Source organism: Barbus barbus (assembly GCF_936440315.1).
Source record: "Barbus barbus genome assembly, chromosome: 11".
NCBI classification, from domain to species: domain Eukaryota; kingdom Metazoa; phylum Chordata; class Actinopteri; order Cypriniformes; family Cyprinidae; genus Barbus; species Barbus barbus.
The window spans coordinates 3,290,667-3,304,313 of record NC_136739.1 but is presented as its reverse complement, the minus strand read 5'-3'; the positions used below and the strand labels follow the sequence as shown (position 1 = coordinate 3,304,313).

General features: G+C 36.6%; 3 protein-coding genes across 3 annotated transcripts in view; 1 reads left to right on the top strand and 2 right to left on the bottom strand.

Moving 5' to 3' along the window:
* Window positions 1-1,610: 1,610 nt before the first annotated feature.
* LOC306876955 (inosine-uridine preferring nucleoside hydrolase-like) lies at window positions 1,611-7,124 on the top strand. The gene is made up of 6 exons (XM_079428426.1): window positions 1,611-1,665; window positions 3,092-3,274; window positions 3,996-4,175; window positions 4,266-4,377; window positions 4,714-4,850; window positions 6,593-7,124. The coding sequence occupies exons 2-6, from the start codon at window positions 3,098-3,100 to the stop codon at window positions 6,938-6,940; spliced, it is 954 nt and encodes a 317-aa protein (XP_079284552.1). The 5' UTR covers window positions 1,611-1,665; window positions 3,092-3,097; the 3' UTR covers window positions 6,941-7,124.
* On the bottom strand, window positions 6,963-8,820 carry coa5 (cytochrome C oxidase assembly factor 5). The gene is made up of 3 exons (XM_079428427.1): window positions 8,582-8,820; window positions 8,220-8,303; window positions 6,963-7,386 (listed from the first exon to the last, which is right to left on the bottom strand). The coding sequence occupies exons 1-3, from the start codon at window positions 8,681-8,683 to the stop codon at window positions 7,345-7,347; spliced, it is 228 nt and encodes a 75-aa protein (XP_079284553.1). The 5' UTR covers window positions 8,684-8,820; the 3' UTR covers window positions 6,963-7,344.
* Window positions 8,821-9,913: 1,093 nt separating this feature from the next.
* LOC306877145 (alpha-1,3-mannosyl-glycoprotein 4-beta-N-acetylglucosaminyltransferase A-like) overlaps window positions 9,914-13,647 on the bottom strand; it is a 39,929-nt gene continuing 36,195 nt past the window's right edge. The window contains exon 16 of the mRNA XM_079428690.1: window positions 9,914-13,570. Within this exon, the coding sequence (XP_079284816.1) occupies window positions 13,544-13,570 (27 nt within the window). The 3' untranslated portion in view covers window positions 9,914-13,543. The remainder of the gene's footprint in view (window positions 13,571-13,647) is intronic.

Below are 13,647 nucleotides of genomic sequence, written 5' to 3'. Positions count from 1 at the left end.
TCTTTTGTGGATCCAGTGATTTTATGAGCGATCATTCAGAACTGGAAATCTGTTTTATTTGATGATTTCTGCTGTTGATGAACTGCATCATGAGTCAACGACAACTATTCTTCACAAGACAAGTTTGCTTAAGAAGCATAATATTTACACATTTGAGAGCATGTCTTGTCATTTTGATACAAAACATGTTATTCACGTTGAAGATGTAATTCAGTATCCCTTTCGGCCTCGGAATCGAGATCGGGTGTCCAGCTATAATAAAAGGAAAAGGAAAGAGCTTTTATTATACAGTAAAGACATTCTGACATTATCAGTCTGACTCGGCTGTAGTTGGTTTAAAACAGAGCTATAAAATAAAATGAGACTAAATTAGACTGAAGGCAGCGGCACACAGCAGGTCCAAATTACTGAGAAAAAACTAACTATAATAAAATATACCAAAAAACAAAACAAAAACTTAATCATACTTAATTTAAGATAATTGCCAAGGCACCATTTCTCATTTTCTTTTAGTTTAACTTCATGTACTAAAACTGAAATAAACTGAATAGACATCTATTAGGGGAAAAAACAAATAAAAATGACAAAAGCAACTAAATTAATAAACTTTAGAATGAATATACAATACTATCAATGATACTAAAATAAAACTGGTGCAGATGGTAATACCATGGTACTGAAAGATTACCACATCTGTGCATCATGGTATTTTTTTTCTTTTTGTACCTTAAATATTTTTTTTTTTATGACAGCCATGACATATTTACTCCATATTTTTTTTTTCAATAATAAACGAGAGAAACAATTATATATTAGGATGATAGAAAACATTGTATAGAATATATTTGAATAACTCATTATTAACCATTATATCTAAAAAATAAATAAATACAATTTAATTCGCACTTTGCTGTTAATTTACATTAATTTAACAACTGCAGGGTTACCTGTAAGGTTCCCATCATTTACATCAAGATTGAAAATATTCAAAAATCAAGAGCTAGTGACTCGAACAGATGTGAAAAATCTGCATCAATGGTATGATATTGTAATACTGGGCATGCGCGCATCAATACAGCGTGATTTTTGTCACACTGTACAACAATAGTTACTATTTTTTCATTCCTGTAAGGGGTAGATGTTAATAAAACACGATCTAATAGGTATACAATTAATTTCCTTGTTCATTTCCGGCCTGAGCTGTATCTCTTCTAGCCACAAAGCCGCTGTCACGTGTTTGAAGGCGTTACGAGAAGCGCCCACGTGATGTCGTCAGACCCGAGTGTTTCGTTTTTATTCTTTATTTAGTGACAAATCACGCAACATGAAAAGTAGCAATAACAATAACAGCAAGAAATCAATAATAATTAAAAAAAAACTGCTAGACCCGGGTGTTTTTAGAAGACAACAAAAGGGTAGATTAAGCAAGATACAGTAAAAAAAAATGTGTTGTTCGTGGGTGGGCTTAACAACATACAGTATTTCTTAAAACACGGGGAGCACTAAAATGCAAAACATGGTTTTAGTCTAAAACAATAACTCAAAGTTCCTCTTTCCTCCTAAAAAAAAAACCCCAATGGACTCCTCCTCCTCCAGAAACACAGAGCGCGCGACTGCATCAGCAGCTTTCAGATCTACAGCCAGAGATACTTCACTAACTTACAGGTGAGAGAAATCCTGCACAGAGACCTCATTCATGCATGTAGTTACTAATCTACTAATTAATGACATATTTAACGTTACTCGTGGTATCCAGAAGTACAGTTATAACAGGGACATTCACATGTGAAACCGAAAGTATCTCGCGCAAGTCCTCAAAATCTTAAATATGTAACTTTCATCAGCCCAGATATATGACTAGGCGTCACCAGTTGTTGTTAACTGTCATGTTCTTTTAAAATAGTGGAATATGAAGTCAGGAATCTGCTGCAGAGGCAGAACAGCAGAAAGGCAGCAGGCCCTGACACCAGATGTTGCTGTGGCTCAGTTCTGCAACATCTTGATGCCCCCAATACTTATGCCAGAGGCCATTTTCTGGACTATAAATCGGCATTTAATACAATTATTCCAGTTAAACTTTTTGATAAGTTAAAGCAATTGGGGATTCAACACTCCCTTGCTTTCTGGATTTTTGATTTTTTGCAGAACAAGTAGTTAAAATTAATAATATACTTTCAAGTCTCAAGACAATAAGTGCGGGGCCCCACAAGGATGTGTATTTTCACCATTATTGTACTCTGTTTACACTAATGATTGTGTTTCACATTGTAATTCAGTGCAAATGTTTAAGTTTGCTGATGTCACTACATTGATTGGTTTAATAACAAATGATAATAAATTGGACGATAGTAGGGAGGTTTCTACACTGTTTGATTGGAGTTGCACTCATAATTTGAAGTTGAATGTCCTAAAAACAAAGGAAATGGTGTTTGATTTCAGACGGAGGACAAATGCTGTTTTGCCATTGACTATTAATGGTCAGGACATTGAAAATGTTCAATGTTTTAAGTTTCTCTAAGACTACCATCTCTGCAACATTAAAGTGGGATGACATCCTAAGAGGCATTATCAAAAAATCTCATCAAAGGCTTTTTTTCTTAAGACAGCTTAAAAAGTTTGGCATATCTAAAGTTGGTATGTTCAATTTTTATAGAGCTGTCATTGAAAGCGTGCTGACTTTTTCACTTATAGTGTGGTTTGGTAGCTCCACAGCTCAGCAGAGAGCTTCGAAAATGATTGGTTATGATCTTCCCACTATTGATGAGATTTATGTCTCACGTTTGCAGAAAAAAGGCTTAAAAATCCTGAAAGATCCTTTACATCCAGCCAGACACCTCTTTATGCCTCTTCCTTCAGGCAGACGCCTTAGAGCAATTAAAACTAAGTCTACACGTTTTTTGAACAGCACTTATTGTAGGATTGCTCACGCTCTTAATTCCTCTGGTGTCTATGCATCTGTAGTTCACTCCTTATAATTGATGGGACATATATAGCAGTGTATGTATGTATCTATTTTAATGTTTGTTATTATTGTTGATGAGCAACTAAGGTGTTTAGCCATAAATAAATAAATAAATGTCATTGTCTAGAGGCCAGCATGAAGAAATTGCTTGTGGACGTGGACTGTGGTGTGGATGATGCTCAGGCTATCATGATGGCTTTGGCAGTGCCTGGTGTGCAGATCCTGGGCATCACCTGCGTTCAGGGCAACACTTCAGTAGAGAATGTCTGCAAGAACGTCCTGCGTGTCCTGAAAGTGTGTAAGCATCCAGAGGTGAGATGGTCCCATATGCCATATCACAAGAGATGGACGTTTATTTTGTATTGTGCAGTCATTATGCAATATTCATATTTTGAAATTACAAGACTAGATGCATGCTTTTTTAATGTAGAGGTATTTCAAAGAGCGTATCGTCCAATGCTTGTATAACTTTGAAACTTGGAAAAATCGGTGTATGAAATACTGGGGAACAAAAAGAAGGGGAAAGACAAGACTACAAATGAGAAATTTCACGCTGTGAGCATAGAAAAACCTGGAAATATTAGGGAAGTTTAAATGTGTCTTTTGAACAGTAGTAATGTATTTATTTACTATTGCTGCTATCATGAGTTTACATGCACTTGCAGAATCTGCAAAATGTTAGTTTTAATAAAATAAGATCCTGGTAGAAATAATGCAGATACTGTTATGTGGAGCATGACTCATTTCAGTATAATTGAAAGACTTGTTTATCTCTGAATGGGAAAAGCACTCAAGACTTGTGTTCATGATGTAACAGAAATCAGAAACCTTACATTGCGATTTGAATGATCTGGTTTTCTGTATGTTCACGATCACATATCCTCTTATAATTCTAGCTGTTTGCAGAGAGACTTTAAGCTAAATAACTCCCAAGAATACCGTTACTTGCTGTGCAGGAATGCATTGTTGTCCAGCACATGACAGCCATTACAGCATAATTAGAAAACCTGATTGTGTCTCTGAATTGCTTTAGATTCCTGTATTCCGTGGAGCGCCTAAAGCGCTCTTGGAACAGACCGTCAGTGCTGGAGAATTTCATGGCAAAGATGGACTCGGGGACGCCCCGGACCCCGACGCTCCTGGTTTGGATCTGGTCCAGAAGGAGGGCGCAGTGTCAGCCATGATCCGAATAGTCAACGAGAATCCTGGAGAGGTCTATATGATTATATGCTATGAAATATAAGTTAGTGGAATTATCTTGCATTTCATGAATTTTATCGTGTGCTGTTCCCGTTTCTCTAAGGTGTCTTTAGTGGCCACGGCTCCGCTGACAAATGTGGCTTTGGCAGTGAAACTTGACCCCTCACTTCCCAAGAAACTCAAAGGACTTTACATTATGGGTGGCAATACAGACTGTGAGTCACTAATACTTACTTTACATATACTATGTTATCAGAATAAGACTGGACAATAAATACAATATTAGAGCTGGTAGGTTTGATTCATTCCAGTGAATTAGTCTAAAGTGACCATTTAGATGAATGTTCTGAGTAAATTCTCTGAGTAAATCTTTAAGTCAGTGTTTAGTAAAAACACCCAGCAGCAATGTAATAATGCAATAATGCAATATTGGCCAGCCCTAAACCAGAATCATTTGTACACTAAGTGCAAATCAGTCTGATCTGCATTGCCTTTTTTACATTTTTAATGCATTTAAACCAGGTTAGAGAATAACATCTGTTCATCTTTAGCTCGTGGGAACGTCACTGTGTGTGGAGAGTTCAACTTTGCAGCTGATCCTGAAGCAGCATATATTGTTCTGAATGAATTCATTTGCCCAGTTTACATTGCAACCTGGGAGTTCACCTGTCGCAGTAAATTACCCTGGGTGAGATTCGCATTTCTTCAACATTATAAAAATGCATATAGATTATGTATAATGTAAATACAACTGTTGGTGGTTTATACAGTTGTGTTCAAAATAATAGCAGTCCAACATGACTAACCAGATCAATCACTGTTTTTGGTATAAATCATATTATTACATGGCAAATGATTTACTAGTAGGTGTAGTAGACTCAGAGAAACCAACAGACCCAACATTCATGATATGAATGCTCCTGAGTCTGTGTAATTGAATAATTAAGTGAAAGGGGCGTGTTCAAAATTATAGCAGTGTGGAGTTCAATCAGTGAGGTCATTCATTATGTGAAGAAACACGTGTCATTCAGGTGGCCCTTATTTAAGGATGAAGCCAGCACATGTTGTACATCCAATTCTCTCTGAAAACCTGAGAACGATGGGTCGTGCCAGACATTGTTCAGAAGAACAGCGTGCTTTAATTAAAACGTTGATTAGAGAGGGGAAAACATATAAAGAAGTGCAGAAAATGATAGGCTGCTCAGCTAAAATGATCTCTAATGCTTTAAAATGGAAAGCCAAACAAGAGAGACGTGGAAGAAAACGGAAACTACCATTCGAATGGATCGAACAATAGCCAGAATGGCAAAGACTCAGCCAATGATCAGCTCCAGGGAGATCAGAGATGGTCTGAAGTTACCTGTGAGTACTGTGACAATTAGAAGACGCTTGTGTGAGGCTAATCTATCGGCAAGAAGCCCCCGCAAAGTCCCACTGTTAAAAAAAAGACATGTGCTGAAGAGGATACAATTTGCCAAAGAACATATCGACTGGCCTAAAGAGAAATGGAGAAACATTTTGTGGACTGACGAGAGTAAAATTGTTCTTTTTGGGTCCAAGGGCCGCAGACAGTTTGTCAGACGACCCCCAAACACTGAATTCAAGCCACAGTACACTCTGAAGACCGTGAAGCATGGTGGTGCAAGCATCATGATATGGGGCTGTTTCTCTTACTTTGGTGTCGGGCCTATTTATCGCATACCAGGGATCATGGATCAATTTGCTTATATCAGAATACTTGAAGAGGTCATGCTGCCTTATGCTGAAGAGGAAATGCCCTTGAAATGGGTGTTTCAACAAGACAACGACCCCAAACACACCAGTAAGCGAGCAGCATCTTGGTTCCAGACCAACAAAATTAAGGTTATGGAGTGGCCAGCCCAATCCCCGGACCTTAATCCAATAGAAAACTTGTGGGGTGACATCAAAAATGCTGTTTCTGAGGCAAAACCAAGAAATGCAGAGGAATTGTGGAAGGTTGTCAAATCATCCTGGGCTGGAATACCTGTTTACAGGTGCCAGAAGTTGGTTGACTCCATGCAGCACAGATGTGAAGCAGTTGTCAAAAACAGTGGTTATACAACTAAATATTAGTTTAGTGATTCACAGGAATGCTAAATCTTAATGTTTTTTCAGTTTATTGAGTAAATATTTGAGTTTGTAATGAAAAATGCAAACACTGCTATTTTTTTTTTTTGAAAAGCCCAATACCATTTTTTTCTTCATTTTCTGTAAAGTAGTTTTTCTTCATGTTTTGATCTAAAATATAATGTGCAGTGTTCCCAATGAATGGAAATAAAAAATATAAGGATTTTGAGCTTTACTCGCGTTTTAAAAAACACTGCTATTATTTTGAACACAACTGTACATTCCTGAATATGCAGCCATATACATGTTATATTATACAATATCTGCACATGTCTGTTTCAGGAGTTCTGTGACGGTTGGCTGGCTCAGGACACAGATAAAGCTCGGTTTATGAAGCAGATCTTTAAGCACAGCATGGAGTCCAGCCGCAGCGAGAGGGTTGAGAAGGAGCTGGTGGATGGGCAGGGATTCATCTCCTGTGATTCTTATGCCATGGCAGCAGCCATAGATGACACGTATATCATTGAAACTGAATACAAAGCCGTCACCGTAGAGCTGGCGGGGAACTGCTGCCGGGGAATGATGGTTGTCGATCACCTCGACATCCTGAAGAAGACTCACAAAGTCTACATCTTGAAGAAGGTGGACTTGGAGAAGTTTAAAGTGCTCATGATGAATGCTTTGAAATAAATGATCATTGGAAGCCATGTATGGAATTATCTTACCATATTTTTTATAAACATCTTTGTGGAAATGTTTTGCTTCATCAGATTTCACTTTTTTACAAAATCATAAAACCATTCACACAGAAACAAGAGTCACCTGTTGAATGAGATATAAATTACATTGTGATAAATAAACTACTAATGTTTTGAATATTGTTATCTTTTGTGGATCCAGTGATTTTATGAGCGATCATTCAGAACTGGAAATCTGTTTTATTTGATGATTTCTGCTGTTGATGAACTGCATCATGAGTCAACGACAACTATTCTTCACAAGACAAGTTTGCTTAAGAAGCATAATATTTACACATTTGAGAGCATGTCTTGTCATTTTGATACAAAACATGTTATTCACGTTGAAGATGTAATTCAGTATCCCTTTCGGCCTCGGAATCGAGATCGGGTGTCCAGCTATAATAAAAGGAAAAGGAAAGAGCTTTTATTATACAGTAAAGACATTCTGACATTATCAGTCTGACTCGGCTGTAGTTGGTTTAAAACAGAGCTATAAAATGAGACTAAATTAGACTGAAGGCAGCGGCACACAGCAGGTCCAAATTACTGAGAAAAAACTAACTATAATAAAATATACCAAAAAACAAAACAAAAACTTAATCATACTTAATTTAAGATAATTGCCAAGGCACCATTTCTCATTTTCTTTTAGTTTAACTTCATGTACTAAAACTGAAATAAACTGAATAGACATATATTAGGGAAAAAACAAATAAAAATGACAAAAACAACTAAATTAATAAACTTTAGAATGAATATACAATAATATCAATGATACTAAAATAAAACTGGTGCCACAGTACAGATGGTAATACCATGGTACTGAAAGATTACCACATCTGTGCATCATGGTATTTTTTGTTCTTTTTGTACCTTAAATATTTTTTTTTATGACAGCCATGACATATTTACTCCATATATATATTCTTTTTTTCAATAATAAACGAGAGAAACAGTTATATATTAGGATGATAGAAAACATATATTTGAATAACTCATTATTGACCATTATATCTAAAAAATAAATAAATACAATTGAATTCGCACTTTGCTGTTAATTTACATTAATTTAACAACTGCAGGGTTACATGTAAGGTTCCCATCATTTACATCAATATTGAAAATATTCAAAAATCAAGAGCTAGTGACTCAAACATATTTGAAAAATCTGCATCAACACACGTGGATTTCAGAAAAAAGTGCATGATTTAAACAGCAGATGCACTGACCATGGATCTCTTGCACTCAAAGAAAGCCACCTGCAGGCCTTTGCAGTGTCCCTCCTTCAGACACTCACTGGGCTTCTTCCCGTCCTGTGAAAAAACAGAGACAATTTCACTATATGCGCCATTATAATTCTATAATTATCGGTCTCATTATTGATTATCCTGCCAATGCATTTAAATGCATTTCAGAAATACGCTCTGGGGCCTGTTTACCTGCTTATTACAGATCTATTGTCACTTGATTTGGATCAAAATAAATCAGACTAACTGAAATAAACCTGGCTTATATGGAAAACTTGTTTTACGAAACTGGCCGCTGGTTAAACTCATGCACTGTTTTTAATAAAACATATTCCTGATATTACCTTCACTACACAGTCATGCTGAAGGAGACAGGCTTTGAAATCTTCTCTTATGCCAGCGCAGGCGCGGCCATCTTCCTCTTTATCCTCGTAATATTTGGGCATTCTGTAGAGCTTTCATCCGAGCAAGTTTAAACAAAATATGGGTTGAGGAACGTGGCAAAAATAACACAACAAGCTACGGATAAGTCAAAGTATTATGCAAGCGGCCATGTTACGTATGACGTATACAAGGAAGTGGAACGGAGGTGCATTGTGGGAATTGTAGTTCGCAAACGTTCCATTTGTTGGCGCTTACAAACCTCAGCACTGCTGCAAAGATTTTATTGAATACAGTGTTAAATGATGGAATTTTATACTGTCAACAATTATGTATCGATTTCAATCATTTATTATATGAAGTACTAGCAGTGTGAAGCATTTATATTGACCAGAAGATGGCACTAAAATAATACTTTTGTGTATAATATCAAGTGTATAGCATTGGCCCCCTAGAGATTTCGGCTTAAACATAGCATTGCTTTAGATACATGCTGTCAGTTATTTTAAAGAAATACAGCATTTTCAGGGAAAAATGTTTAAAAATACATGTACTGTCATACAAAAGAGTTTGAATAATCTCTTGGAACGTGTCAGTTGTCTCGCTGTAAAAATGACTGGCATTTTGTTGGTAAATTCTGGTTGGCTTGATATTTCCATTCCAGATTTAATGTAATACAACCGTAGACTAAGAAACATAATGTGATGCATACTTGTAAGACACATAAAACAAAAGATATGGTAACAAATCTGCACTCAAAAAAAAAATCACGACATGGTTTCATTTTATTTAGAATTTCTTTTATTTGTTTGATTTAAATAATCATATTTTCAAAATGCATTTATTCAAATTGCTTGGAATCTGTTCATTGTGAAATAAATTAAATTGATTCAGTGAACAAGTCTGTAACTATAATACATATACCTGTGGAAGAAGTAAGATTCAGTTAGACTAGCTGGAACGCATACGATTGAAACAAACTGGATTCATCATAAATATATAAAACTGGTTATTGTGCATTTAAATGCATTCATTTTATTAGTACTGACAAATATGTACCATAAATATCTTTATTAGTTAGTTAAATCCTAAATTTAGGCCTATTCTTTTCTTGAAGGCTGTAGGAAAATATTGTTTAGGCCCTAAAATAGCATAATTCATGTATACAACACTCTTTATTAACATCACAAACATACCTCCTCAAAACATGAAAATGTTTCTCACAGTTGCATGATTACATATGTAAGATAGATTAGTTAAATGAGCAATGAGGGAACGGAGCAGAAACATAAAATGATGAATTATGTCAAGGTTTATTTTGGAGTAGTTTATTCAAATCAATGTCAGAGCTGGAGAAAAACAGATGAAGGCACATGAAAGTCTAGAATGCACCACACAAGAGGAGCACGTTTCATGTCTGATTCATCTCAATGTAAGACCGAAGGGTGGATTTTGAGATGGACATGCGCTGATGGGAAACCGGCCCATGAGAGTTTAACGAGAGGGCAACGGATAATAATCCATCTCTCAGTGCTAAAACAGATTATTGAGCACAAATCTGACTATAAATGCAGCAATATGGCAAAACACTATGAAAACCAGTCCACTGTAGTTTCACTAGTCCATTCTCCAGAAGTCACGTCACATGAGGATGTAAAGGAGAATGATGATACAGTGCTCTACACTCAGACCGAGGATTTATCTCCATCTCTCCTCTCAGGACACGAACTGTAAACAAATGTTTATGACAGTACATTGGCTTTCTATTACAAAACACACACTGCCATTCACATCCAAATGAGGGTAAACAGTATGTATGCATCTAAAAAGGATATGTTCTGAAACTTGAAGCATAAAGGATTATACAATGACAGAATGAACTAAAACTTTCATCTTATTAAAGATATATACAATCACATGAAATGAGAGCACTTCGGAAATCTGTACAGCAGTTACGTCACCATCAAGTCCCAAGAACCGTAGCTTTACAATATAATAAATGTACAGTGTAATAAACCCATTTGTCAAAACCAGCACACTCAACACTTCTGGAAATGTAGCTGTTCCATTCAATTTCCATTATAAATCTATGGTCCTGGTAATATTTTGCTCCTGACCAGGTCCACAAAAAATCTGCACCAGCAGCACTCTATAGAAATCTTTTGAACTGCAGTCATTCATTACGTTCTATGCGTTTTTACATATTGTGGCTTATTTGATTGTTACAGAATCCCTAAATAGTCAAGCTAATGAAAAAAAAAAAAGCTAAATGTTTGCATTAGTTTGTAAACGCATTATGTTGCCTCGAGAAACTTTGCATTCACTTGCAAAAGTTCTACGTTCCCTCGAGGAAATTTGTGTTCGCTCGCAAAATGTTGCATTTTCTCACAAAAATTAATGAGACCGTTCGTCCCCCACTTCATATTTTAAATAAAACTTTTGGGAGCGATTGCAAAAGTATTACATTGCCTCAAGAAACATTGCATCGCTTGCAAAACTTCTACATTTACACGCAAAAGTACTACACTCCCCCAAGAAACTTTGCAAAGCTCTCACAAAAATTCTAGGTTCCCCCAATAAAATTTGCGCTTGCTCACAAATCTTTTGCGTTAATTCGCAAAAAGTGCTGCGTTTCCCCAATAAACTTTGCATTCACTTGCAAAACTTTTTCAATATCTAGCAAAACCTTTGCGTTCTCTCGAAATATACTTCTTGGTCCTACCTCATATTTCCATCACAAATGTATTGCAAGCAAACACAAAGTTTGTTTGTGTTTAACGTCATTCCAGGTTCTGTAGCTATTTTCATGGCGAGAAAAATGTATGGCTGAATTATTTTTGGCTTAAAGCGCCCCTATTATGGGTTTTTGAAAATGACCTTTCATGCAGTGTGTAACACAGCTCTAAGTGAATGAAAACATCCTGTAAAGTTTTAAATCTGAAAGTGCACCGAGTATAAAGTTATTGTCTCTCAAAAAAAAGAGTCGACTCTGAATCATTGAAACGAGTCGTTTTTAAAACGAATCCCAAGCCGTTTCATATTGCCCGCCCACTTGTTGGTCTTTTCTCATTGGTCTGAATGAAAATGCAAATTCATTCTTTGCCACTAGGTGCCGCTTTTGGAGCAGTAAAAATAGGTTGCTTTATCAGACATTACAGGCGAGATGAAATGAAAATGAGACCAATCGGACCAATCACCGCAGACTAGCATCACGCAAAGGAGGGGTTTGAAAAAAATGAATCGCTGAGTGAATCGTTTGGGAGTCGTTGAGCAAATAAGGTAAAAATAAATGCATATTATAAGAAAAGTGTTTTTTGACCTTGCATGCATGTCAACCTGTTGTTGGGGACTCCCAAAACCAAAATATGAACCTTTCATAACCCATAATAGGGGCACTTTAATGCAAAGTTTGTCAGGCAATGCAAAACATTTCTGAAAGAACACAAAGTTTCTTCGTGGAATGCAACACTGAGAGAAGCAAGATCTTTGAAATATAATTTTTCAATACTTTGAAAAATCTGCTAATTTTATTTCCCCACCAGCATGTCTCTTTAGGGACTCTGTAGATTGTGCTTTCAGCTACCATTAAAATGTAATACCCTTCATTAATCATTTCACCACATTTAAATTCATTCTGTGCAGAAAAAATTCCATCTGGACTTAATCATGACTCACTGAACATTCAGATACTTGTGATACAGCATAGAAAGGAGCACATTTTCTGACTGACATGATGAAAGCGGATTATTTGAGATGGAAAATGAAGACATGAAAGACTCGGGAACATAAAAATGGACATGCCATGCTCTACACTTGAATGTCTCACTTAAATCAAGCAACTAACAACCTGTCCTATTGATGATCTAAGTGTTTTGACACCGGGCGCAAGGCAGTCCTTTACCAGGCCCCCTCCTGGGACGCTGGACGTTAAGGCACAGAAGTGGGCGGCCCTGCACCCTTCTCAACTACACAAAGATACAAACATCAACCATCACCCGACTTGAAGCCACAATAAATTCTCTGCCACATCATACATTTCCAAAGAATATAAAATAAAATTATTTACCTTTTGTACAAATTAAAGATTTATTTCAAATAAATTAATTCACCTTCATAGATCGTCATAATAATAACAACATCAGCAATTAAAAACCTTCAGATTGAATGCCACTATTGATTCGTTGACACTAAACCAACACAGAGGAAGAAAAGCCACTTCTGTTGACCAGGTTTAGGCCCAAAGATATGCTGTTTGTTTTTTAGAAATATGTTTTTAGATTTTGGCAAAGCAGTCAATAAGATAATAAACTGGTCTCGAAATATTCTTAAAAGAGTTTCAAACATCAACGGCCTAAAACCTACCTAAAACCCTGTAAAAAAACAACTTCTGTCGTCCCACTTGTTCATCCCTCAGCCCAAAATCCAGCCGTGTTTATCTGACCCAGGGTCAGTTATAGTCCATGACGGCAGAGTGCTGAGGACATTCTTCATCAGTAGGGGACATATTCTCCAGCATTGGTGCACCCTTGAATCCTGAACTTCAAACCTTAATGACAGCGATGATTGCAATTCTTTACGACACAAATTTAGTGTCTGAAAACATCGTCAAAAAGTGTTTTTTTTCTTTTTCTGTACAGTAGTAGTCACATTCACACAACAGAATTCAGGGAACAGTAAAAAGTAAAACGAAGTCTGACGACAGAGGGAAGTAGAAGAGAAGAGAAATTGAAAAAACTACCAGAGGAACACGAAATGAGAAAAAAAAAGAGAGTAAAAAGTAAAAAGTTTAAGAGGTGAAGAACATAAAGCCAGGGTTCCTTCACGCACTGATAATGTGAGGGTCGCTCTTGTTCTGCTGTAGATGCGAGCAGCACGTCCCTGTTTTGGTGACCAGAGGGCCTCGACCACCGGAGACATTCAGGTAGTTACCCAGGTATCCTCTTGATATGGATCTGACAAGAGACATTAAAGAACATCTGTCAAGAACCAGGCATATGAAGAACATCATCTATGCACATCAACAAAAAAA

Coding starts and splice junctions, on each gene's coding strand:
- LOC306876955 (XM_079428426.1), top strand. CDS start 3,098: ATGAAGAAATTGCTTGTGGACGTGGACTGTGGTGTGGATGATGCTCAG. Junction 4,176..4,265: donor TCAACGAGAATCCTGGAGAG/GTCTATATGATT, acceptor CGTTTCTCTAAG/GTGTCTTTAGTGGCCACGGC. Junction 4,851..6,592: donor GTCGCAGTAAATTACCCTGG/GTGAGATTCGCA, acceptor TGTCTGTTTCAG/GAGTTCTGTGACGGTTGGCT.
- coa5 (XM_079428427.1), bottom strand. CDS start 8,683: ATGCCCAAATATTACGAGGATAAAGAGGAAGATGGCCGCGCCTGCGCT. Junction 8,304..8,581: donor AGCATGACTGTGTAGTGAAG/GTAATATCAGGA, acceptor GTTTTTTCACAG/GACGGGAAGAAGCCCAGTGA. Junction 7,387..8,219: donor TTGAGTGCAAGAGATCCATG/GTCAGTGCATCT, acceptor CTTTTATTATAG/CTGGACACCCGATCTCGATT.